General features: G+C 41.0%; 1 protein-coding gene across 6 annotated transcripts in view; it reads right to left on the reverse strand.

The window, feature by feature from the left end:
• Nucleotides 1–23084, reverse strand: part of AMBRA1 (autophagy and beclin 1 regulator 1) — a 243867-nt gene that overhangs the window by 59959 nt on the left and 160824 nt on the right. For all 6 annotated transcript variants that reach the window (XM_061610890.1, XM_061610887.1, XM_061610888.1 and 3 more), the window contains 2 exons: nt 12459–12647; nt 11455–11609 (listed from right to left, as the gene is read on the reverse strand). In XM_061610890.1, coding sequence (XP_061466874.1) covers nt 11455–11609; nt 12459–12647 — 344 coding nt within the window. The remainder of the gene's footprint in view (nt 1–11454; nt 11610–12458; nt 12648–23084) is intronic.

Here is a 23084-nt window from a genome sequence, read left to right on the forward strand (position 1 = left end):
AATTCTTTCAATTTGAACAAACTGAAAATAACAAGTCGTGAACATTTGGGTTGTCTAAACATTCTCCTCATCCCTTAGCACAGGGGTAGCTAATCTATTTCGGCCTAAGAGTTGCACTGACAGCCATCCTTCCACGGGCAACATGCCAGTGGGGAGTGTGGCCAATGAACATGCATGTGCATGCATACACTCACAGGGCACACAAACACTCACCAGACATGGAGGCATACAGCACTCTCTCCCCTTTTCTCACACAGAAATGCAGTCATACACTCATACACACACTCGCAGACAAAAACAAACACTGTGTTTCTAGCTTTCCCCCACTTCAGCCCAGGGTGGGGGCTGGAAATGCTGTGGGGTTTTTTTTTACTTTGCACAGATTATTCCATGCAAAGTGAAGGACAGGATTTCTCCCCTGGCACCACTGGTACACCACTGCCTTGAGCTCCTTAGAGGAAATATGGGATATAAATGTAATAATAAACTGAGTGGTGTTTTTTTAAAGGACAAGCAATCTTACAATTCTGAGACAATGTTGTATATAGGCTATTTCACAGGTGGCTGGTCTTCAGGGTCATTACTCCCTGACTTTTTTCTTCCTCCTGACTACATGGCCCTGATCATATTACCTTAAGCTTAAGCATTTGTTACTGAGAAGGAAAATGTCACATGTCACATAAGCATGGGCATTCTTATAGGAACAAAGGAAGTTGCCTATACCAAGTCAGATTAGTGTCCATCTAGCCTAGTGTTACTCTGACTGGCAGCAGCTCTCTAAGGTCTGTCACCAACCTGGTACTTGACCTTTTTTCTTTAACTGGAGGTGCAGAGGATTGAACCTGGGACCTTCTACATGTAAAGCATTTGCTTTATCATGTACATACAAGTAGACCTCCTATAGAATACAACACTGTTTTCTATGAGAAGAGTAGCCATGCTAGATTGTTGCTGCAAGGTAGTTTCATAGCACCTTAAAGCCCTACACATTTAAATTTTGAACATATGAAGCTGCCTTGAGTCAGACCTTCTGATCCATCTAATCGGAAGCAGTTCTCTGAGGTCTCAGGCAGAAGCCTTTCCCTGTCCCGCTTCTGGAAATGTTAACGAATGAAAATGAAACCTTCTGAATGCACAGCACTTATTCTACCATTGCCTTTAAAAGCCCCCCCCCCAAAGTATCATATCACAGATGCATGGAGATGGAAAGAGGACATGCAGGAATCTTGATTGTAGCCACTCACATCTCTTTCTCTCTTGACATTTTATTTTTATCTCATGACTTAGTGATCCTTTCTGGGAAATTATCTGCAAAGGTACACATCCTCCCCAAATCTGCTTCCTTGTCTGTCAGAACCAGAATATTAACTTTCAAACAGCAGCTTTTTGGCTAGTGAGAAAAAAGGCACTTGATGATTGAAAAGGCAGACACCTTTCAGTTTGCTACATTCAGTTACTGTATTACTGCTGTTCAGTTGGAAACTTGCCTTGCTGGGCAGCTTCTCATCCCCTTGCTATCTTGAAATTTTCTAGCACCAAAATTCCCCACAATCATATTCCTAGAAATGGTCTCATTAATACTATTATAGTATCAGGAAGACTGTTCTGCAGAGGCAGGGGATTGTATTTTTTGCCTATGCAATTCTGTAAAGCACTATGCCACACTTGTGGCACTATATATGTGGCTGTTTACATTGTTGTTGTTGTTGTTGTTGTTATGTGCCTTCAAGTCGAATATGACTTATGGCGACCCTATGAATCAGTGACCTCCAAGAGCATCTGTCATGAACCACCCTGTTCAGATCTTGTACGTTCAGGTCTGTGGCTTCCTTTATGGAATCAATCCATCTCTTGTTTGGCCTTCCTCTTTTTCTACTCCCTTTTGTTTTTCCCAGCATGATTGTCTTTTCTAGTGAATCATGTCTTCTCATGATGTGTTCGAAGTATGATAACCTCAGTTTCATCATTTTAGCATCTAGTGACAGTTCTGGTTTAATTTGTTCTAACACACAATTATTTGTCTTTTTCACAGACTATGGTATGCCCAAAGTTCTGCTCCAACACCACATTTCAAATGAGTTGATTTTTCTCTTACTCGCTTTTTTCACTGTCCAACTTTCACAATCCATACATAGAGATTGGAAATACCATGGTTTGAATGATCCTGACTTTAGTGTTCAGTGATACATCTTTGCATTTGAGGACCTTTTCTAGTACTCTCATAGCTGCCCTCCCCAGTCCTAGCCTTCTTCTGATTTCTTGACTATTGTCTCCATTTTGGTTAATGACTGTGCCGAGGTATTGATAATCCTTGACAAATTCAATGTCCTCATTGTCAACTTTACATAAATCTTCTGTTGTCATTACTTTAGTCTTTTTGACATTCTTTTGTGCTTTGCTCTTTAACTTTCATCAGCATTCATTTCAAATCATTACTGGTTTCTGCTAATAGTATGGTATCGTCTGCATATCTTATTGATATTTCTCCCTCCAATTTTCACACCTCCTTCATCTTGGTCTAATCCCGCTTTCTGTATGATATGTTCTGCGTATAGATTAAACAAATAGGGTGATAAAATACACCCCTGTCTCACACCCTCTTCTATTGGGAACCAATCGGTTTCTCCATATTCTGTCCTTACAGTAGCCTCTTGTCCACAGTATAGGTTGCGCATCAGGACAATCAGATGTTGTGGTAACCCCATTTCTTTTAAAGCATTCCATAGTTTTTCATGATCTACACAGTCAAAGGCTCTGCTGTAATCTATAAAGCACAGGGTGATTTTCTTCTGAAATTCCTTGCTCCGTTCCATTATCCAACGTATGTTTGCGATATGATCTCTGGTACCTCTTCCTTTTCTAAATCCATCTTGGACATCTGGCATTTCTCCCTCCGTATATGGTAAGAGCCTTTGTTATAGAATCTTGAGCATTACTTTACTTGCATGAGATATTAAGGTAATCGTTGGCAAATTACTGCATTCCCTGGGATCACCTTTCTTTGGAATTGGTATATATATTGAACGCTTCCAGTCTGTGGGCCATTGTTTACTTTCCCATATTTCTTGACAAATTTTTGTCAAAATTTGGACGGATTCAGTCTCAGTAGCTTGTAGGAACTCTATTGGTATGCCATCTGTTCCTGGTGATTTGTTTCTTCCAAGTATTTTAAGAGCAGCTTTCACCTCACATTCTAAAATTTCTGGTTCTTCATCATACGGTTCTTCCATAAATGAATCTGTCATCCTGGCATCTCTTTTATAGAGTTCTTCAGTGTATTGCTTTCATCTTCCTTTAATTTCATCTTGGTCAGTCAGTGTGTTCCCCTGTTGATTATTCAACATCCCTACTCTTGGTTTCAATTTCCCTTTCATTACTCTAATCTTTTGGAACAGGGCTCTTGTTCTTCCCTTTTTGTTGTCCTCTTCTATTTCTATACAGTAACTATTGTAATAGTTCTCTTTGTCCCTACGTACTAGTCATTGTATTGTTGCATTTAGGGTTCTGACCGTGTTTCTGTCTCGTTTTGCTTTTGCTTTTGCTTTCCTTCTGTCTACATAGGTCTCCTAAATTCTCAGCATATGATTTGTTGTTACTGTCACATGACAGGATGTTTCCAGACAGTATTCTCCCAATGATGCAGACACAGGAAGTACCTCAAAGAGGAAGTACTTCTAGCACAGAGTTTTGGCATACAAGTGGTTCACTGGTACTATTGTACCACCCACCTTGATCTTGCTAATTAGTTTGATCTAGGAATGATGAAAATGGGTGTTAGTTAACAGCTGTGAGAAAAGGATGCCAGACTAGATGGGCCTGTGATCTGATCCAGCAAGGCTGCTCTTATATTTTTATGGTACAGCTTCTATCTGGCTCGTAGATATCAAAACTGAAAGGCTGCATTTCCTCATGGGCAACCTTCCAGGGGCCACATGGCAGTGGTGGGTGGGGCCAGATGAAAAAGTAAGCAGAGCAGAGCAATATTTGTCTTCTTCAAGGCCATCCAGAACCTAATTTTAAAGCTTTAGGATCCCAGAGAGAACAGAATTCCATCTTTTGGCATGTGTCATTCTTAAGTTCAATTGCTTTCAGGGTTGAAATCAGGAAATGATTACTCCCAATTGATCATTCTCAATTACCACTCCTATAAATTCAGTGCACATTGTGCTTGGAGCTAAAATGGGAGAGGAAGAGGAGAAAAGGCAGGAAGGTTAAGGAAGAACTTCACTACCCTTATAGAGGTGGAAGAATGTCCTCCCAAACCACAGCAAGGGCTGTGGATATATGCTTTCGGAAAACGTTGGCAACAACAGCAGTGTACAGATGTGAACCCTCAGCTGGCAGTTTAGCTTGGAGGATGTGCAACTTGTTTAAGGACAAACATACTACATGGGGAAACAGCAGCCATAAATTCTGCATGCACCAATTCCAAATGCTTCTGTCTTGGGCTGAGGTTCAATGTAGGATGGAATATAGCAAGAGGAAGTGAATCCATGCTATAGCTAAACACATGCTCAAGCTTGTTTGAATTTTTCCAGGTAAGCAATAAAAGCTATGTATTTGTTAACCCCTCAGCTATAACACACCCACCACTCCCCCTAAGAATGCCAGATGCTGAGAATCAGGTACTTGTGAACTAGCCCTAAAAAAATGAAAACACCCAATTAGGATCAATCATATTAGTCCTACTCAGATTATAGAGTAGAAATACTTCATATGTTATTGTTCCTGCCTGCCTCTTGCTGATTCACACTGGGGGAAAGCCTAACAAGTTGACGTTGTTTCATTAACAACGTTTGATACCATCGACCATGGTATCCTTCTGGAGCGACTTACGGATTTAGGAGTGGGAGGCACTGCTTGGCGGTGGCTCTGCTCCTATCTCGGGAATCGTCTCCAGAAGGTGATGCTGGGGGAACATTACTCGAGTCCCTGGGTACTCCAATATGGAGTCCCACAGGGTTCAGTTCTGTCCCCCATGCTTTTCAATATCTATATGAAGCCGCTGGGTGAGGTCATCAGGAGTTTTGGAGTGCGTTTCCAGCAATATGCTGATGATACGCAGCTCTACTACTCCTTTTCATCTTCGTCAGGTGAGGCTGTTGATGTACTAGACCGCTGCCTGGCCGCGATAATAGGCTGGATGAGAGCTAATAAACTGAAACTCAATCCTAACAAGACTGAGATGCTGTTGGTGGGAGGGCCCTCTGCCCAGATGGTTGACGTTCGACTTGCCCTAGATGGGGTTACACTCCCCCTAAAGGAGCAGGTACGTAGTTTGGGGGTCTTATTAGATCCGCTCCTGTCACTTGAGGCTCAGGTAGCCTCGGTGGCACGGAATGCATTCTACCAGCTTCGGCTGGTAGCCCAACTACGACCCTATCTGGACAGGGAGAATCTCGCCTTAGTTATCCATGCTATGGTAACCTCTAGATTGGACTACTGTAATGCACTCTACGTGGGGCTACCTGTGAAGACGGTTCGGAAACTTCAGCTAGTGCAAAATGCTGCGGCCAGAGTTCTCACTGGGACAAAGAAATTTGACCATATAACACCTGTCCTGGCGCAGCTGCACTGGCTACCGATATGTTTCCGGGCCAGATTCAAAGTGTTGGTTCTTACCTATAAAGCCCTAAACGGCATCGGACCGCAATACCTGGTGGAACGCCTCTCTCGCTATGTACCTACCCGTTCACTACGCTCGACGTCGAAGGCCCTTCTCCGGGTCCCAACTCATAAAGAGGCCCGGAGATCAACAACTAGATCTAGGGCCTTCTCGGTGGTGGCCCCCGAACTATGGAATGCCCTCCCAGACGAGATACGCCTGGCGCCTTCTTTGTTATCTTTTCGGCGCCAGGTAAAAACCTACCTTTTCGCCCAGGCTTTTTAAACATTTTAAATTTAATTTTAAACCTAATATGGATTTTAATTTATAAACTCATGGCAATTCTATTTCGGATTTTTATCATGTTATATTTTTTCACACTTGCTCATATTTTAATTGTGATTTTATTTGTTGTACACCGCCCTGAGAGCTTTCTGCTATAGGGCGGTCTAGAAATGTAATAAAATAAATAAATAAATAAATAAATAACTCAAGAATGGAAAACAAGGCCCAGCTGGTGGGGAGAATCCTGAGCAACCTTGCAGGCCACTACAACAGGTGGGCAGGGCTCCTGTCAAACACCTGACATTGCTATGATGTCAGGTGAATGATGTCAGGTTACTCAACTTCAAAAGAAAGGATCAGGAGAATACTTCTTTGTAGCCTGGCCTGAATTTAAGCTGTCACTATAGAAGGAAAAATGCTCCTTTGCAAATGAGCTTGAACTCAAGACAGGCTAGAAAAAAAGAGACCTACAGCTGATTCCAGCTGGAGTTGCTAATTAGCACTGTCTGCAACTCCCACTTTCAGCAGGCATTAGCTTCACTCTGGGCTCCTGATTGGGAACTCTGGAGCTCCAATCAGGAGCTCCCAAGTGTAACTAATCCCAGCAGGGCTTGCACTTGACATCAAATTTAAAAGGTGCCAAATGCAAGTCCCACTTGATCGTGTCCTCTAAGCTCTGGAACTCTCTTCTCCTGGATGTACACCTGGCACTTACATTGTAGACATTTTTGTGACATGTTAAACTGCACCTTTTCATCCAGGCTTTTGGGGATGGCTGAATTTGAGTTTTCTCTTCTGTACCTGATGCTGTAGTCTTTTACTTGGATTGGTGTTTTACTCTTTTTTATTTTAGATATAACTGTATTTTCATTGTACTCTGTCCTCGGACTTTTGTGAAGAGTGGGTAATAAATATTTATAACGCACAAACAAATAGCATGTAAGTAAAATCTGGCTATGAAGCATTGTGATATCATATTCTTGACTGATTAAGATCGGTATGGGAAGGAGAAAAGCCAAAGCAACAGCCAATTTAGAGGAAACAATGACCTGGTTCGCACATAATACTAACCCAAGGAATGGCTTAGCATAAACAGGCAAGCATGCTTGTGCACAGATAGAAAATCACGGACACTTGACCTCTCTTCTCCTCTTCCTGCGCTAGTTGGACTAAGTCATAGTTTAGCTCAGTTTATGTCCGAACCCAAGCTTGCAGTCTGCCTTCTTTCAAACAAACCACAAGCTGTAACCAAGGTTTGCTCTTGGCTTACCACTCATGGTTTGTTAGGGGGGAGACACAGCACAAACCTAGATTCAAACATAACCATGTTTAGCAATGGTTTGGCTTAGTGTTATGTGTGAAGGAGGCAACTGACAATGAAGAGGCTCTCCCTTTCTCTCTCAAAAATGTGTATATAATTATGGTTTTTCAGGATATATTTCAGTTCTTCCCCACCTCTTTATTTTAAGCCCCAAAATCGAAGCAGATGAACTTGCTTCACTAGGTCAGTCCCTTTTCTTCTGTTTTTTCAGGAACTGGCGAGGAGGAACTTATTTAGGCAGGTCTTTACTTTGGAATTATACCATACTTCCAAAGTAATCTGGGGTTTTAACTTAGCTCTGTATTGTTGTTTTCTGTTATTTTCTTTTAATGATTTGTATTGTTTAATTGTAACTTCTTGTACTCCACTGTGAAAACACTGCAGAATGGTGGCCTATAAATTCCAAAAATCATAAAAATAAATATGTGAACCAGCACTAAAAAACCTGGATAAGAATTTCATGATGCCCATAATTAACATCAATGCCACTACCAATGACTAAATCCACCTGCAAACAAAAATGACTAAATCCACTTGCAAACAACAAAAAGGTGTGCTTACGTTTTCTGCTTTGAGTCTATATAAGTGTGTGAATGAAAGTAGTATGAAGTACTTTTACTCAAAGAATAGGAATAATCTTGGATACTAAGGAAACTCCTCTAGGAGCACAACTTTGTTTTTGTTATGTGCCTACAAGCTGATTACGACTTATGGCGACCGTATGAATCAGTGACCTCCAAGAGCATATGTTCAGATCTTGTAAGTTCAGGTCTGTGGCTTCCTTTATGGAATCAATCCATCTCTTGTTTGGTCTTCCTCTTTTTCTACTCCCTTCTGTTTTTCCCAGCATTATTGTCTTTTCTAGTGAATCCTGTCTTCTCATGTGTCCAAAGTATGATAACCTCAGTTTCATCATTTTAGCTTCTAGTGACAGTTCTGGTTTAATTTGTTCTAACACCCAATTATTTGTCTTTTTCGCAGTCCATAAAGCTCTCCTCCAACACCACATTTCAAATGAGTGGATTTTTCTCTTATCCGCCTTTTTCATTGTCCAACTTTCACATCCATACATACAGATCGGGAATATTATGGTCTGAATGATCCTGACTTTAGTATTTAGTGATACATCTTTGCATCTGAGGACCTTTTCTAGTTCTCTCATAGCTGTCTCCCCTGTCCTAGCCTTCTTCTGATTTCTTGACTATTGTCTCCATTTTGGTTAATGACTGTGCCGAGGTATTGATAACCCTTGACAAGTTCAATGTCCTCATTGTCAACTTTAAAGTTACGTAAAGTTTCTTTCCTTATGTCTTTAACCATTTTAAGAGTTTCTTCAGTCATCCATTGATGTCTTTCTCTCTTTTTAACTAGAGGTATTGTCTTTTTGCATTCTTCCCTGATAATGTCTGACTTCAGTCCATAGTTTTTCTGGCTCTCTGTCAACTAAGTTTAAACCCTCAAATCTGTTCCTCATTTGATCTTTATATTCTTCTGGGATGTTATTTAAATTGTAGTTTGGTGTTATGATTGCTTTGTTGTTGTTCTTTAGCTTTACTCCATACAACCAGTTCATGATCTGTACCGCAGTCTGCTCCTGGTCTTGTTTTCGCAGAAAGTATGGAACTTCTCCATCTTCTGTTACCAATTATATAATCAGTTTGATTCCTATATTGACCATCTGGTGATGTCCACATCTTTTCAGTTGCTCAAAAACTGTGTTGGCAAGAAACAAATTACTGGCTTCACAGAATTCAGTAAGTCTTTCTCCTGCTTCATTTCTGTCTCCTAAGTCCCATTTCCCCACAATTCCTAGTTCTTCTCTGTTCCCTACTTTTGCATTCCAGTCCCCCATGATTATCAGCACATCTTGCTTTGGTGTGTGATCAATTTCCTCCTGTACTTCTGCATAAAATCTCTCCAATTCTTCTTGTTCTGTGTTTACCGATGGAGCGTAGGCTTGGATGATGGTTATGTTCATAGGTTTCCCATTTAATCTCATTGATTTCACTCGCTCAGACCTTGTGTTGTAGCTCCGAATTGCTTTTGCTACATCACTTCTCACTATTAAAGCAACCCCATTTCTTCTTGATTTATTTCCTGCATAAAATATTTTGTAGTTGCCTGATTGAATATGTCCCATTCCCGTCCATTTTAATTCACTCATGCCAAGTATTGTAATGTGGATACGTTCTATTTCTTGCTTGACAATTTCTAACTTTCCCTGGGTCATGCTTCTCAAATTCCATGTTCCTATTGTGTGTGTTGTACAACTCTGGACTCTCCTTTCACATTTGTGCACATAAGCCTCTGGGCTTCCTTTTGGCTTTGACCCAGCTGCGTCATTAGTGACAGTGATACTTGTACTAGTCCTTGGTTCTTCCCCAGTAGCTCGGTGAATGCCTTCTGACTTGGGGGTCTCATCTTCCAGCACTATCTCATGTTGCATTTTGGATATTCCGTTCATAGGGTTTTCATGGTAAGAGGTATTCAGAGGTGGTTTACCATTGCCTTCCTCTGAGTTTGGATGCATCTTAGTCTGATGTCTCAGCTTTGACCATTCCGCCATGGGTGCCACTGCTAGGAATCTAGCCAGGGCTGTGGAGTTGGAGTTGTGGAGTCGGAAGCAATTTTGGGTGGAGTCGGAAGAAATGTACCAACTCCGACTTCAAAATAAATTTTGATTGACAAATTTTTAAAAATATATATTCAAAATGTCAAAGTAGCTTCCCGTGAAGTCAGCTGTAGTTGAGCATTTCACCATAACTCAAGATGGAAAACATTTTTTGTGTCAGTGTATGACACAGGACCCAGATGAAGACAAATGCTGTGATGCCAAGATCAGCGCATGTTCAGGCAGCGATAAAAATGCCCCTATGAGAGCTTCTAATTTAAAAATATATTTACAGCCCTTTCCAGGGCTGTGGAGTTGGAAGCAATTTTGGGTGGAGTCGGAGTTGGACAGTAGAAAAAGAGAGGAGTCGAAGTCGAAGGTTTGGTGTACCGACTCCACAGCCCTGAGTCTAGCCTCTTGGTCTAGACCCCTGACGGCATTGCTCTCAGCTTCTTCAACACTCTCAAACCCCCTCACCATGTTAAGGTGTGCATAACTATCTATACTATAATAGTCTTTTGATGACTTTACAACCAATCATCACCCCTGCCTATGACAGAAGAAACATGTTCATCTAGTAGAGCTGCATGATATAAAGATGCTGTAGCATGTAAACATTTCTTGTGTGTATATAAGAATTAACACACGTTATTGTTCTTTCTGAACTTATTCTTCAAAAGCCACTTCTTGTATATCCATTGAGACACTGTCTAATCTCCAGGCCAAAATGTTAGCGTATGCATGGGATGATTAAACCCATAAATAATACAGGAACTTTTGTTCAAAACAGCATTTTTAAAAGATTGCAGTTCCCATTTTAATCAATTGGTTTGTTCAGGCAAGACCTGTGGTTAGATTTATCGTCTCCTTAATGTAAAGAGCTCAGGGCAAGTAGCAATTATACTGAGACATGGTTCCCTGACATTGAAGGGCTCACCATCTACGTTTATTGGTTCCCAGATGATGAAAGCAACATTGGTTACAAAGAGAACCTTAAAGCTAATAGTAGCTTGTAATTTATGTTTGGACAAAAGAAATATTATTCATTTATATAGCACATTAAAAGTATTCCTTTTGAAACACAAATTTTCCATTTTATCGAAAAATAACTGAAGCTGAACGATAATGATTTATCCAAGGCCATTGAGTAATCCATGGCCAAGATGGATTCCTTGCTTTATAACTGCCCCCATTTGGTCTGGATCATGCTGACCACTTATATGAAGAAACACAGATCATGACTATGAGATAAAGCTAACGTCCCTAGGATATGGCCTGAAGGCACATGAGCACCAACACCTTGCTGAAGCTAAGCAGATGTTGGTCTGGTCAATGCCTGGATGGGTGACTAACTGGGAACCACATGTATACACCACCTTGGGTTGCATTGCGAAAGAAAAATGAGATATAAATTTAGGAAAATAAATGCATAAAATAAAATATGCCAAGGCTTCGGACAGCAAAAACTAAGAACACAACTAAGGCTGAAATCCACTGCATACTTCCCTAGGGAGTATGCCCCGTTGAACACAATAGTATTTACTTCGAAGTACACATGCAGAGCTGTCAGACAACCGAACAAGTTACAGACATGGAGATAAACAGCTGAAGAAGCAAATAAATATTACTTACCCTCATTGAGGTTTCTCCTCCATGTGGCTGCTGCAGCCTGAAGACCTGAGCCACCATATGTTCTGTGGAAGGGTGCAAGAGGATACGACGGGATGCCAATCCTACCATGACATACCTACCCATTGGGGACAGGCTCACAGAAATAGCATTGGGACCTAGAGATAAACACAAACAGATCTTTACTTTCCCCAATACGGGACCTGCCCTATACTTCCCACCTTCCTTCATGTCCATTTCTGCAACTGAGGCTGTTAACAAACTCATTCTAAGAATCCTTGAAAAACAGCCATGCAAGATTGACTGTTAATAATCTGCAAGAAGATTCTTTGTCTATTACCAACTAAGCCAAGTGATAGCAGTGCAAACATAACTAAATACAGATGTAAAGTGAACACTTTAAGGGATACCACACTCTATACTTTCCCTGCACAATGTGCTCTTGCATGCCGTATCAGTACATGGTCAGAATTCTACATTTTCTTGCTAACATATTAGCTCTGTATACATATCATGCTAAGTCATAACCATGACTCACCATGAACAAACAGCATGCTAGTGCGTGCTGCTGAATCGCTCCTATTTCACTCTGTCCTTCCTGGAGCTAGGAGCAACAATTGGCCTTGGCTTACAGTAATATGCAAACTAGCAGTCATAGTTTGTTTCTCCCAAACGAACTATGTTCAAGAAGCCAAGAGCAAACACTGACTTGCCATCATGGTTTGTTTGAAGAGAAAGAAACCACAAACACTGGTTTGCATGTCACAGTAAGCCAAGGCACATGGCTTGTCACTCCCTGCTCTCGAAAGGATCTAACAAAATGCAAATGATTTAGCAGCATGCACTAGTGTCCATGGTAGCTCTTGGTTTATGACATAACGTGATGTATGAAAGCAGCCATTTCATCAGTTTGATGCCTGGAACACAGCATTTTCATTTCTGAGTGTATGACAGTATTAAAACCTTGAAATTTCTGCTAGACACTTGACCCATCAATGGACTCTTACCAAATCGCTTTGTGTACAGCATCTCGCCCAAGTTATGTGGTGCTAGGGAATATACCGCCAGTATTCCCTCATCAGGAAAGCCCCGTTGGCTGCTAGGAATGAAGGCTGCCAGGAGCTGCCCATCAGCAGAAATATCACAACTGGCATCGTTGTATATCTTGCAGTTCTGAACAAGCACATTCACAGAGGCTGAAAAGGAAAAATAAGGAGGGATTAACCAGTTCAGCTAAGAAGCAGGGAAAATGGAAAATCCAGCTATAAAAATACCACTGTATTTTATACAAAAGGCTGCAGAACTTGAGCTTTCCCAAAACTCTTCAGCAGTATTTTGCTGGATTACAATCTCTTTCCTCCCTTCTGGGAGGAAGGGTGAGATATAAATTTAATAAATAAATAATAAATAAGTGGATGGTAAACTTTCAAACACACAAGGAGTGGAGATCTATGAAAGTCTTAGAACTAAGCATGAATGAAGCACTTGGTCCCTGAGAAACAGCTGTTCACATAGTTCTAACATTTTTATTTTCAGCTGTTAAGCAACAATTTAAAAAAGTATTTATTGTCTTGTTACTCTCCTTATATTATTGTTCCATGTTATCAATTGCAGTTGTTGTTGTGGCAATGCTTTGTGTTCATGAACGAAGTGATAACAAGATGACATCTGTAAGTATCTGTTGATGAGAGCCAGTGTTGCACAGTGGTTAGAGTGTTGGACTATGACCTAGGAGACCAGGGTTCAAATCCCTACACAGCCATGAAGCTCACTGGGTGACCTTGGGCCAATCACTGCCTCTCAGCCTCAGAGGAAGGCAATGGTAAACCACCTCTGAATACTGCTTACCATGAAAACCCTATTTGTAGGGTCGCCATGTCAGAATTGACTTGAAGGCAACACATTTACATTTACCGTATATTCCGGCGTATAAGACGACTTTTTAACCCAGGAAAATCTTTTCAAAAGTCGGGGGTCGTCTTATACGCCGGGTGCTGAAAAAGAGCAGGAAAATTAAGTAAAAAAAAAAGCTGCAGCGGGAGTGGAAGCAGTCGCAGCCGCCGTCCAGAGAGACCGTCGCTGCGAGGAAGGCAACGCAGCGAGGCTCAAGAAGTTATGGCAGAGCCTGAGATGAAATTGACTCGAAACGGAGTTACTGCTGTGAGGAGGGAAGCCTCGGCAGAGCCTGAGACGAATTGACTCGAAACGGCCAGATACAGGAGGGAGAAGCCACAAAAGGCTCCTGGGGAGAACTTGGGCAAACTCTATATTTTAACTGGAAAAGTTGGGGGTCGTCTTATACGCCCAGTCATCTTATACGCCGGAATATACGGTAAGTATTTGTTGATATCTGCAGGCAATGAAATATAAGTCAAAGAATCCTTATTTTGGAAGAATTGGGATTACATCTATAAACTAGTAAATGAATATGCTAACATATGAATTCACTGTTAACAATGAGATAGCTCATCTTGGTGCCACTATACACAGATTTGTCATATGCAAATTAAACATACTTCTCTCTTTTTCCTACAATATCTGAGCTTCTGCCAAATCCTGCCACTTTTACCTAGTGTTTGAACTACTCCAAGTTTGGGCTCAGAGAATGAGGTCAGGGATTCGTAAAAAAAACCTGAGAAGAGTTTTACACCCCCTCCCCAAATTCTTGTCCATACCCTGGTCATCTCCACCAGCACTCACCCTACACAAAATCTACTCTCCCCTTCCCTTCTCTTGCAAGTGATGGGAAAGAGCAAAAGTGGAGAACACACAGGGAGAATTCTGCCATTCTCCTCCCTCAGCCCAGAATACACCCATTTCTCTCTGTTATCCTGATGTGCTCATTAGGATGAAAAGCCCAGGGGATTATGGGAGACTATATTCTGTGGACTGTTACAATTCCAGTGAAAGAGAATGGGCCCAGTCTTTTGTCAGGATAGATATTGCAGTTTCTTTCTTTCACGTTACTGGTACCTGACAGGGAGTTTGAGTTCCTTCCAAATCTGCCACACATGCCCCACCACAGTCTACCACCAGAAGTAGAGGGCTTTATCCTATTATATTACAGGGTTAGTACTGTTGCCACACAGAGTACATGGAAAGCCAAACTATAGAGCAGGCCTGGCTCAGTCTAGATCTTGCCTTGCTTTCTTCCCTCCAGGGTGGATTTGATCTTACCTCACTGCCACTAGGGTGCCACCCCCCTTACAGTTTCTAGTCCATAAGAGGAAAAAAGTGCATAGATGGGGGGGGGAGCTATGGCTTTTCCTCATCATATCACTACAGTTACAGAAAGGTTCTAGTTCAAAGAGTTTCTCCTTCTATGCGTCTTTTAAAAGGCACGTGCTTCTTCCATGGGTAGACCTGGCAACCATATATTCCATTTGGCTATTTGGCCCACAGTCCTGTGGCTTCCAATGTACTCTTGCACAACCAATTCCTTCCTGCCAACGATGTGTGTTCCTTCCCGTTCCCAGATGCAACTTTTGGTCCACTGTGCAACTTTTTTATTTGGCCTCTTCTTCAACATTATGACTCTGCTACTCAGTTTCAGTCTTGCTTCCTTTCATCTGACTTGGTCCTCAGTCAGTGCACACAGCTTCTCCTATCCTTGGGCCCTGTTTAAGATTTTTCTCTACGTCCCTATATTTATCCTTCCTTTTGTTCACATCTTGTCTTCTTTACATGCTCTTTCTTCCACTTCTTCCTACCTCAAGTTCCAGTACTTCAGTTCACTGGTGACTCCAGCCACTATCTTTGGCCATTTACCTTCCCTGCCCCATAATTTCTTCTTCTTTCTCCTGGAACCTCTCATTAGTCGGTCTATTTTATCAACACATCTTCTCCTCTTCTACACCCAACACAAGGTTTTACAGCCAGCTAAACTGGCTTCTCAGTTCCCTCACATTCTATCTGCAAGCATTCTATTTTGCTTATTTTATTCTAACACCACCACTGTTGCTGCTGCTGTCGCTGCCGCTGCTGCCATCACCACCACATTAAAATATAGAGATTAACAAAGTTCTAGCAAGGTGCTTTCAGAACTGAAGGATTTGCACTAATGAGCCAGTGTGGTATAACAGTTAAGGTGTTGGACTATGACCTGAGAGACCAGGGTTCAAGTCCCCACTCAGTCATGAAGCTCACCGGGTGATCTTGGGCCAGTCACTGTCTCTCAGCCTAACCTATCTCACAGGATTGTTGTGAGTATAAAATGTGGAGGAAGAAAACCATGTACACCACCTTGAGCTCCTTGGAAGAAAACTGGGATAAAAAATTAATAAATAAATGAACATTTGCTAACATGAACAATTGCCTACATCAAGAATATTGTTGCAACACTTTTCATCTCTGGTTTTCTTTTATACTGTTAATGATGCCAAGATCAAAGATCAAAAGAGATACTAAGGAACACTTATGCATAAGACTGAGGGAGTTCAACAAGGGACACACTCTGTTTATTATGGTAATTCAGGTATCAGTGGCAGCCACAATACTTCGGTCATTTTTCTTATGGGCTATTTATTTAACTTATCTCCCTCTCTTCCTCCTAGAAAGAGCCCAGGGCAGCAAACAAGTGATAAAACACTAACTCTTCTTTAAAATACCTTAAAAACAAAACATCTTTTAAAAAAAATCTTTAAAACAATTCCAAAACAGACGCAGACTGGGATAAGGTCTTTACTTCAAAGGCTTGTTGAAAGAGGAAGGTCTTCCGTATGCACCGAAAAGACAACAGAGAGGGCACCTGTCTAATATTTAATGGGGGGGAATTCCAAAGGGCAGGTGCCACAATGTGTTGTGCAGAACAGACCTCCTGATGAGATGGTATCTGCAGAAGGCCCTCACCTGCAGAGTGTAGTAATTAACTGGGTATATAAGGAGTAAGACCAGTACCCTGTTAAAATTTTATTTCTAATTGAGTTATTTTCAGTCTGTTGTGCGGCATATTAGCAGGAGGCGCATTTATTAAATCACCACTATTGACTCTCAAATTAAACCTTGACCTATATTACACAGCCACAAGAGCGGCTATATACTATAGTCAGCATGGTTTTTCGCATTCCACAGTGTTAAATTGAAAATACCCCCATGCCATTCTAATGCTTCCCAGCAGCTCATTTGAAAACAAAACCTTACAAAACATAGTACTGCTCAGAAGCACTTGCTTAACAACCCTCTAAATGTTCATGACAATACACAAACCAGAGAGAATCGAGAGTTTAAAGTGTAAAAAGAGAGAGAGAAAAACCCAGACCCCTTTTGGACTTTTTTCTGTCAGAGTTCTCATAATTTGTTGAAATTAAAAATCAGCCATGTTCACAGAGTACCTGTAATCCTATTACTGACCTTGCCCCATACTCTGACTTTCATCTTCTGCAGTTTAAAAGTTTAAAAATGCCTGGCTGATATTTAATTAATTTAAGAAATTTTGCATTGAACACAATGATAAGGTCAGGCATGCTCAGTAACAACTAACTGTCAGTGTTCTAAAAGCCAGACTCACAGCTGCTGGGCTTGCCTAATCAGGTGGCCACCACCCATACCAGACCTTTATTCCACTTTAGACAGGCATGGCTTCCTCCAAAGAATCCTGGGAAGTGTAGTTTGTGAAAGATGCTGAGAGGAGACTCCTATTCCCGACAGAGTTCCAGTGGCCAGAGCAGTTTAACAGTCAGCCGCTATGATTGAAACTCTGTGAGGGGAACAGGACATCTCCTAGCAACTCTCAGCGCCCTTCACTAGTGACACTTCCCAGGATTCTATGGTAGAAGCTGTGACTGTCTAAAGTGAAATAAAGGTCTGGTGTGGATGTAGCCAGGGACAGCTTTGGTTTAAATGTGGGTAGGAGGCTACATGTGCCTGCTGTAGAATACAAAGGTAGGGAAAACCCTGAAAAAGAATGATACTGTTCACAATGTTTTCCTTTTAGAAAAGGGGCTTCCCTTCTGCCCAGTGCCCACCCATCTAATCTCCTCCCCTCCCCTCCCTCCCTCCCTCCCCCGGTCAGTTTAACTATCCTACGCATGATTACACAGGAGTAAATCCCACTGAACTCAAAAAGCATGCAAATGATCAAACCTGCCCTCCCCTCCTCCTATCCACTCCCTCTTGCCTATTCCCCCTTTCTTCACCACTCCCTTCCCCTCCCCCATCCCCTTCCAATCACCTCCTTCCCCCTGTTCCATCTGCCCCGCTCCCTTCCCCTCCCTCCCCCATCCCCTTCCAATCCCCTCCTTCCCCCTGTTCATCCTTCCCCTCCCCTCCCCATCCTCCCCCTCCCCCATGGTCAGTTTTACCTATCCTAAGCATGATTTCACGGGAGTATATCCCACTGAACTGAATAAGCATGCAAATGATCAAACCTGCCCTCCCCCTCTCCCTTCTGCCTACTCCCCTCCCCCTCCCCTGTGCTCAGTTTCACCTATCCTAAGCATGATTGCAGGGGAGTAAATCCCACTGAACTCAATAAGCATGCAAATGATCAATCAATTCTCAGCAAACTTCAACAGGATCCCATTTCTTACCTCCCAGATTAAAAAGCAGAGAAATTCACTAATAGGCAAAAAACCTTGCGGTTTAAGAACGTACCTATATCAAACAGATATTTCTATCTAAAAAGCAGGGAAATTGGGCAGCTATAATGAATGCACCAGGGGAGCAGGAGACCTGACCTCTCGATATTGGACTGCCCTACAAATTGGTAAAAATGCAAACACAATTTGAGTTGGTCTTTCACAGTCCAATCCATTTCCTGTGTAGCTTGGAAGAATCTGGTAACATGTGCCTCTGAGCATATGGTGAGTGGTGGCAACACCTGCAATTAGCCCAAATAACAGAAACAAGACATGCACTGTGCTGATCTTGTTTTAGGAGGGAGGAAGCAACGATATTAAAACAGTTGATATAGTTCAGATAGTCACTTTAAATATGTTTCATTTCCTTTGCAATTTTAGTGAAGTTTCCTACAGGAAATCATTCCCTTTTGCTTCTGTTTCTGTGAATATGTGAAGTACAGCAACAATTTGCAACACTAAAAGAAAAATGCCAAAAATAATTGTGGAATAATGGCACTGACTGTTCTGCAGAATAGTTTCCAATGGACATGAGGAGTGTCTCAGTTTGCACATTATGAAACAGTGGGAGATGAAATATATTCTAGCAAAATTCTAGGTGTGCTGTATGTTTTTAATTGAGCATGCCCACCTTTCCTTAAGTGGAGTAGTTTAAGATAGCAGGCTGAATACATGCATCTTGGGCAGGCCAAGTTTGTTTTTTCCAAGAGCTGCAGTCATTGCTTCAGTAGCAACATATTGTAGTTAGTCTGATTTTACATCAAACTGCAGTTTCAGATTCAACTGCTCCTGTGCCCAAAATAGAAACAGAACATAACCTCTAGTTTGAAACACAAAAGGCTGTCTTCACCATCATATGACATTTACCAATAAAAAGGCTTTGGAATTAATAAAAATAAAATAGAAAAATAAATTTCTAGGATGAATAATGAGAGAAATATAATTTTCTAGTTTAGATTCTCTGTAGAAACAGTAGTAACACAGAAAAGAAGCAAAGTAAGAAGAACACCAACAAACATACAAAAATGTTATTTTCCATCTTTGGAGATGGCAGGTGTTGCCATCACTCTCCATATATTCAGAGGCACATGTTACCAAATTCTTCCAAGCTACACAGGAAGTGGATTGGATTGTGAAAGACTGTATGCATTTTGACAAATTTGTAGGGCAGTACAATATCTCAGAGAGGAGGTCAGGTCTCCTGCTTCCCTGGTGCATTCACTATAGCTGCCCAATTTCCCTGCTTTTTAAAGTTTGATAGAAATATATGTTAGCTATATGTACGTTCTTAAACGGCAAGGATTTTTGCCTATTCAATTCTTAAAAGGGATGTTTCTTCATGCCAAAATCCATTCTCTCTCTTCAAACCTATATCTAGCTTTCTTGTATTCAGAAAACATGAATCCAGCAGTCATAATTAGCTCTGTGAGTTACATCAGCTTTTTTAAGTGTTGCATTTGATACTACTAACAGCCTCTCTTATTACGAAGCTATGACATATGCTAATTTTTCAGTAAGATTACCACCACCAGTTTTTAAGTGTCCATGAAGGCAAACCTCTATATTGAATGCTTTGAGTTGGATTTCTGCATTGAGCAGAGGGTTGGACTTGATGGACTTATAGGCCCCTTCCGACTATACTATTCTATGATATTCCATACTTGCTATTTTTAGTGCAATTATGAATAGAACACCTGTTACATGTTTGCTAGTTACCACACCTTTTCCAGTTTGTCTCTTGGAAGCAATCAGTTTTATATAAGGATTTTTGAGGAGCACTGATGTGGGTTGACCAGGAACATACATTCCCTGGAACCCTTCTCAGGAAAGAACGCACAGTGACGTGATCTGAATACTCCACTATGTTAACTGTAACAAATCTCTATCCAGATCCTCACGAACTGCTTCTGCAGTCATCATCACTTGTGGGACACACAATTTATTTTTCTTCAGAGTACAAAAGCAAAAATGCCAGAAGAAATTGAGTTGCCCAGGAGTTATTTAACAATGAGAATATTTACAAGTACCTGTACTAGTTTGTCTTAAACTAATAAATATGTTGAAATTATATTATGCAGATGCTAAATTCCTCCAAAATCAACAGAGAAGTATGGACACAGTAGGGATTTTTCTACATTTTATTTAAGCTAATTTTAAGTGTTTGTTTTTAAATGCACTGCTATCTTCCTCAGCCTTCAGAATGGGAAGTCTGAATAATTGGAATACTAGATGGAATTGCTTTAATTCTACCACCACTTCATTGAACATGAAGGAACTACAGATGTAAAATATCTAGAAATTTTGAGGCCAATGGGGAAAAAATACAATCCCCCCCCTTGAATAAACTGGAGGTTTGGGGGGGGGTGTGGAAAATATGCACCTTTTTTGCAGCTTTTACAGACCAAAAGTCACATTTAAAAGTACAGCTTATTCTGACGATAATTACAAATTTCATTTACTTCCTTAATGTGAATATTATTTTTCTAACAAATAGAGCTTCAAACTGCTGAACTGCAAGGGACCAGTTTATGAGCAGCAGGCAAAAAACAATAAAAACAGGAGAAGCCATGAACATTATAGTAAAAAAAAGGAAATTTTTATACATTCTGGAAGTCATTGTCTCCTCTAGTCCTCCACAGTGTCAAGCAGACCTAAAGTACTCATTTCCATAAAAAGAACTGAGAAAAAGAGGGGAGAAAACCATGACTCTATGAATACTACATACAATTTAATAAATCTCATTTTCTGAGCTATCACTATCAGTTTCTGCCTCTTCTTATTTGTCATATTCATCATGGACTTCTAAAAATTGAAGGTTTGCCTGGGTAGAAACTAGCTGCTATTCACTTTTACGTGTCATAGGCCAATTTTTTCAATTTTTCAGAAAAAAATGAAAGAAGGCTTTGGGAAAAAATATCCCCCCCCCCCCAAAAAATTTTTTTCTGGCTTTTTCCCCAGGCCTTCACATCTCTAAATGAAACTAATTTAAGGCCTCTAGTGAGACAGGGTTTAGTAGCACACAAATCGAGACATCTACTTTCCAGTTCTATTTTAAATTTATCTCTTTACCTTAAAAACATTAAATGCTGAGAGCTGTATCCAATGTAGCGCTAAAAAAGTGCCCCATCAGTTTAAGGATTTCTGCTTAAACAATGAGAGTTTCCCCCCTGTCCTCCCCTGCACCCCCCCAAATCTGTTCTAGGGGTTCTTCAACCCTCTGGAACACATTTGGGGAGGGCACAGGCAGGGAGGGGGGAAGTCCATTAAGTAAATGGAAATCCTTGTGCTGGCTTAGTGCCTCATTGGATATAACCTTGAATTTATGCATCTTTGGAAGAATAAAAGAGCAGCCCTGCTAGATCAGACCAAGCATCCATCCAGTAACTAGATTAGAATAAACCCTCTCTATCTACCCCAGCACTTCATTTGGTATGCAAATCACCCCATCTCAGTCATCAGATTGATCATTCTCCTGATCTGATGTACACTGATCTGTTGAGGAATGGGGCTGTATGCCTGCTGGTGTGTGCAGGTGTCCTGTGTGTATGCATATGTGAGTGTGCGGAGTGGCCAAAGCCACCATGACATTTACCCCCCCCCCAGGGTTGACCAAGAATGAAAGAGGCCCTTGAGCCAAAAAAAGGTTAGATGCCCCTGACTAGTTAATTGCTCTCATCTAAAGTGGCTGTCAGGTGCTTCTAGAAAGCCCACAAGAAAGGAATGAAGGCAGCAGCCCTCCTGACTGTGGTGCTTCCATTTTTATTCATTTATTTATTTGATTTATATCCTGCCCTTCCTCTCAGTAGGAGCCCATTAACGACAATGGCTAACAGTAGTAAATAGGCACACTCTCTATGAATTTGTCTAATCCCCCTTTAAATTCATCTATGCCAATAGCCAATTCTTAAAAAAAATATATTTTTAACAATATTCTTATTAGATTTTTTAAAATTATGAGGCTGTTGGTATAGCATACAAACTGGTATACGCTTAAGATAGTAGGAAGCATCTCATTGCAGTACCAAAAGAGAGAGAGCACAAAATTATACCCATATATAAATCCACATATGGATTATCCTAAAGAAGTAAACCAGAAAACAGCTCCTTATCCTACCCCCCCTTGCAAAGGCATATAAATAAAGATGACGCAGAGTGATCATACCTCAATTACACAATTTTTTTTGAGAAAGAGGGAAAAAAAGAAAAAATATCTTGTGTTCAAATGTCAGCAGTGAGCATGCATTGGGGGCGAGTATGAGGAGTGTCCAAGTAAGGGGTATGTTAGTTTGATCAGTTGTTGCTGCTCCCTGAGGGTTAGAACTACTTTACTTCAAGTGCTCCAGATATTAGCATAAACAGTCTAGCAGGCCTGACTATATTCTGTTTGGTTAACCAATAGCCAATCTAACTGCACTGTGTGAAGTAATACTTTTTTGTCTACTGCCATTCTAGGAGCTGCAGTGAAACAATCACAGGCAATCCAGACACTTAAAAAACTTAAACATTTCAGTAGTTCCAACGGCAGTCATTTTGCTGTCATGTATTTCCGAAGAAGTCTTGTTGAATACACTCTAAGTGAAATGAGAGCTCACTGCACTATCTTGCCTCTTAACACCCACCATCCATAGGCAGGCAAAGAAAGCAATAACTTTAGAACCTAGTTCTATGAATCACATATGCTGTACATTTCACAGTGGATTTCCTATCAGCCTAAAATGCTTTGAGGAAATGTGATGGATAAAAAAAAAGGTAAAATGAAGTCAAGCAGGCCACATGAATTACATCTACACAGAGCTACACAGGAAGTGGATTGGACTGTGAAAGACCAACCCAAATGGTGTTTGCATTTTGACCAATTTGTAGGGCAGTAGTATATCTCAGAGAGGATATCAGGTCTCCTGCTCCCCTGGTACATTCACTATAGCTGCCCAATTTCCCTGCTTTTTAAAGTTTGATAGAAATATATGTTAGCTATATGTACGTTCTTAAACTGCATGGGTTTTTTTGCCTATTAGTGAATTACTGGCTTTATTAGACTTCAATAACATTGTAATTTAG

Source organism: Rhineura floridana, chromosome 2, assembly GCF_030035675.1.
Source record: "Rhineura floridana isolate rRhiFlo1 chromosome 2, rRhiFlo1.hap2, whole genome shotgun sequence".
Taxonomy (NCBI): Eukaryota; Metazoa; Chordata; class Lepidosauria; order Squamata; family Rhineuridae; genus Rhineura; species Rhineura floridana.